General features: G+C 64.6%; 1 protein-coding gene across 1 annotated transcript in view; it reads right to left on the bottom strand.

Annotated features, from left to right (window-relative positions):
• The window catches only part of LOC102481864 (protein tyrosine phosphatase receptor type S), a 44,527-nt gene that overhangs the window by 21,457 nt on the left and 18,922 nt on the right, over positions 1 to 4,148 (bottom strand). The window contains exons 9-11 of the mRNA XM_006171864.2: positions 3,989 to 4,078; positions 2,402 to 2,519; positions 3 to 293 (exon numbers count right to left, since the gene is read on the bottom strand). Coding sequence (XP_006171926.1) covers positions 3 to 293; positions 2,402 to 2,519; positions 3,989 to 4,078 — 499 coding nt within the window. The remainder of the gene's footprint in view (positions 1 to 2; positions 294 to 2,401; positions 2,520 to 3,988; positions 4,079 to 4,148) is intronic.

Raw genomic sequence — 4,148 nt, forward strand, 5'->3', positions numbered from 1 at the left:
GCGGGGCGAGTCTTCGGGGATGCTCAGCACCTCGGCCGCCTCCTCGCCCAGGCCGCCGCGGCTGCGGGCCGCCAGCCGGAACACGTACGTGGCCCCCTTGTGCACGCCTGACGCCGTGTAGTGGTCCTGGGAGGCCGGGAACTCCAGCGTGGCCAGGGGCGTCGCGTCCTCGCGGCCGAACTGCAGGCGGTAGCCCAGCACCTGATCCTCGGCGCTGCCGGCCGGGGGCTCCCAGCGCGCCAACAGGCTGCCCTCGGGGGTCTGCTGCACCGACAGGGTGGGGCGGCCCAGCACTGCGGGGACAGGGGCCTGCGTCAGGGCCGCGTGGCCACCCCAGCCCTGGGGGCCAGATGGGGCGAGGTCGTGAGTTTCATAACTAGGGAGGGACTGCAGATGGCATATGGTTATCGCTGGACTCTCACGTCGTCAACCATGGTTCGAGTCCCGGACCCGGCAGTTTAAAACTCACACTGGGCCCACCTGCATGCGTGCCCAGGATCCCAAGAGAATGGAGGAGAAGGGACTGCCTTCTGGAGTGAAGGGTGGTGTGGCCATGCCCCAGGGGGTGATTTCTCGCATTCTGTCTCTTTGTCTCTCTGGTGAGAACATGCCCCTAGAGCAAAAATCTCTCTTGAAAAACAAAAACAAGGGCAGGGGAGGGCCAGCAGGTGGTGTGGGGGCCAAGGTGCTGGACCCCCATGGCTGACTGCCTGCTCAAATCCTGGCCCGGTGAGTCGAAAACATGCCAGGCGCATGCGTGCACTCAGAATTCCGAGAAGGGGAAGGAGGGGCTGCAGTGTGGGCCACCCCAGGGGGTGTCTTCTCACTTTCCCTCTCTGCGTCTCCAGTGAGTACATGTGCCCTATGGCGAAAACATTTAAAAAGAAAGAAAGAGACAAGCTGGATCCCGCACGGCCCCTGCGATCGCCATCCCCAGCCCGGCCGGCCTGAAGCTCAAGGGGCACGTGCAGGCGAGCACCCGTCTGAAGGGTGGAGGGCCAGAGGGGACTGCGGTGTGGCCAGCCCCGTGCCCTGTGCCTTCAGAATTCAGCAGGCAGCACAAAGGAACGAGCTGCAGAAGGCCTCGTGGAGCAGGTCAGAGGGCGGCCGCAGGGAGACCGGGAGGGCAGGGTCCGGCAGGGCGGCCGCGGGGAGACCCGGGAGGGCAGGGTCTTGCAGCAGAACAGCCAGTGCAAAGTCCCGAGGTGGGACCCGCAGGTGCGCCAAGGAGCCACGGGAGGCAGGGACCCAGGGGCACGTTCTCAGGAGCTGCAGCAGGGCTGGCCCAGGCCTGGTGGTTAAGGGAGCCGGGTCCACACAGCCCCATATTCCGAATCCAGCCCTGGGTGGCTCGAGGAACAGGCCAGGCGCGTGCGCATGTGCCCAAATCCCGGGGCACGGCCGTGCCCTCCAGCAGAAACCTGGAAAGGCTGCGGCAGGCCCTGTCGGCCCAGTGCCCGTGTCTGACCTCTCTGCCCGTCTATGGCTGGCCCCGATCGACCCCCGCGGGGCAGAAGGGATCTGAAGCCCTGCGCCTGCCCCTGGCTCTCATGGCCTGGGGGGTAATCGGAGTGCCAAGAGAGGTTTTGGGGGTCCGGCAAAGACGTGGGAGAATTGGCTCAGCTTTCCCTGTGCAGGACTTGTCAGGGCCTTCAAGCCAGGACCGCCCAGGGCTGGGGCGTGCTACGTAATGTCCCGCAGAGAGGCGTCCTGCTGGCTAGGGGAAGGGAGGGAAGGCTCACGGGAGGCTTCCTGGAGGAGGCAACACTGGAGCTGAGTGCTAGAGAACGGAGACTGGGCAGGCGAAGGGGACGGTGTGGGTGTGGGGTGGCCGCTGGGAGGCCTGAGTGTGGGTCATGTGGTAGGGTGTGGCGGTGAGGTTCCCGGGGAAGGGGTGGTATAGCAGGGGCCTTTTCCTGGCCCTTTAATGTCCCTCTCCCGCCAAGCCTGTGGCGGAGGCCTTCATGGGGGCCTCTCTTGCTCCACTAGGCTCAATTTTAACAGAAAAAAAAAAAATCCAAAACTCCAGCCCCTACAAGAGATAGCAAAGGTCTAGAGAGACCTGACGGGGAAACTGAGGCAGGGCTACCAGAAGATGGCTTCATGGTGTGTAGGGAGACAGGTACAACACCCTGAAATGACGGGGGAAGCACAGGGCACTGAGGGGGGGTCTAACCAAGACTAGGGGCTAGGGGCAGTCAGGATGGCTTCCTGGAGGAGGTGCCAACTAAACACAGCACCAAAGGACAGGGAGGGCACAGCCCAGTGTAGCCGGGAGGGGACAGGGCTGGGTGATGGGTGGGTGATGAACAAAGGAGGCCCCCTGTGCTCTCGCTGTCCCCTGCCCGGGGCCTGTGTCCCGTGGGGAGGGCTGCGGGGGGGAGGAGGGCTCGGTGCCTACCTGCCCCCTTGGTCACGACCACCTTGGGTTTGCTGCGGGCACCGTCACCTTTCATGGTGTAGGCGGCAACGGTGACAGAGTAGGCGGTCTCGGGCTGCAGGTCCGTAATGACCATCTCCTGGGGGGGGGGTTGGGCTCAGCGCTGCGGCCGGCGACCTCCTCCCTGCCCGACCTCCTCCCTGCCCAACCTCCTCCCTGCCAGGGTCGAGCAGGAGCGCGGGACCCAGGGGGCAGGCAGAGACAAGCACACGACCTCATGCAGAGATTCCAGCCCAGGGCCTTCTGCCCACAGCCCTGCATGGCTCCCACTCTCCTGGTGCAAGCCCACGTCCGCCCTGCCGCTCACCAGGCCCTGCACGACCTGCCCTGTCCCTGCCTTCCTCGCTGCCCTCTGCCCGCCTTGCTCCTTCTGCTGCAGCCACACAGGCCCCCTTTCGGCCCTAGCATGCTGGGCCCAGGGGCCTCTGCCTGTACACTCATTGGGGGGCCAGAGGGGCCAGAACCAGCTGGTAATCTCAGGTCTTCAGTGGGTCAGTTAGGAAGCCAGGTTATGACTAGATGTTAAATTGTATCAACTGGCAACCCAATACCCTAAGGCCATCTAGCCGTTACAACTGCAATGCTACAGTGTATCAATGGCCTGAAATGGACACGGAGCATTTACACTCTGGCAATGGGCAGCACTACAAACCTCCCCTGAGCTGCCCACCCTCAGCTGCTCTGCAAACATCTGCACACTGTCTACACCCAGTTTACTATTAACCTGTTCCGGTTAACACCCTGCTAGGGTCCCCCCACACACCCGGGTGCTCAGCAAAGCACCTGGATGCTCCTCGGTGTCCTCGGCCTGCACACACAGCTGTGCATGCCCTTGTACGGTCACCACGGGACCAGAACTGCATGCACACCCACAAGCACGGGCCAGCATGCCTGGGAGCTGTGGGGTGACCCCAGGTCAGGAGCACAGGAAGGGAGACAGGGATGCGAACAGAGGGTCTCCTGCCTCTGAGCCTCGCACTCCATCCCTCCCAGAGTCTTGGTGGCAGGGCTGAGCCCAGGTGGAAACGTCCCCCCAACTCAGGGTGGGGACGAGATGGCAGCTACGGGAGTGGGCTAGACCAGCGTGAATTTAACACAAGGTTTGGGGCTCTCTGAAGAGCCAGTGGCTCCTGTTGGAGGGGCAGGAAGAGCCCAGAGGGGCGCGGCGCCTGGCCCAAAGCCACACAGCAACCGTGCTGTCTGCAGGGCGCCTGCGCAGCTCTGGTGCTGCAGGTGGGCTTCCGGGCAGGCCGCTGCCCCTGGGCACCCCTGGGCCAGAACCAAGGGGACAGTTTGGCCAGAGACAGACACTTCCTTTCCCGGCTTAGCAAGACGGAGCGGGCCAATGAGAGGTCAGGCTGGGCCCTGGGAGGGCTGGGGGACATGGAGACGCGAGCCGGGCGGGGCCACGTATGGCCGCCGCGCAGGCCGCCCGATTCCCTGTGGAAACAGTTGGGCACGCACGTGAGGCCGCCACCCAGGCTGCCAGCTCCCCGAGCAGCAGGGGGTGCGCGGGGCCCAGAGGAGGAGACCGTTTTACAGACGTGCAGGAGTCACGGCGCGGCAGCGGGGAGCGGGCAGCGGGCAGCGGGCAGTGGCCGGGCTACTTACGTATTCGGCCGTGTCGTCCATCTCCCACTGAGCGGGAGGGCGGCAGGGGAGAGAGGACGCAGGTGAGCGCAGGCCCCGCCCAGCGCAGGAGAAGGCC

Source organism: Tupaia chinensis, unplaced genomic scaffold, assembly GCF_000334495.1.
Source record: "Tupaia chinensis unplaced genomic scaffold, TupChi_1.0 Scaffold149964_2, whole genome shotgun sequence".
NCBI classification, from domain to species: domain Eukaryota; kingdom Metazoa; phylum Chordata; class Mammalia; order Scandentia; family Tupaiidae; genus Tupaia; species Tupaia belangeri.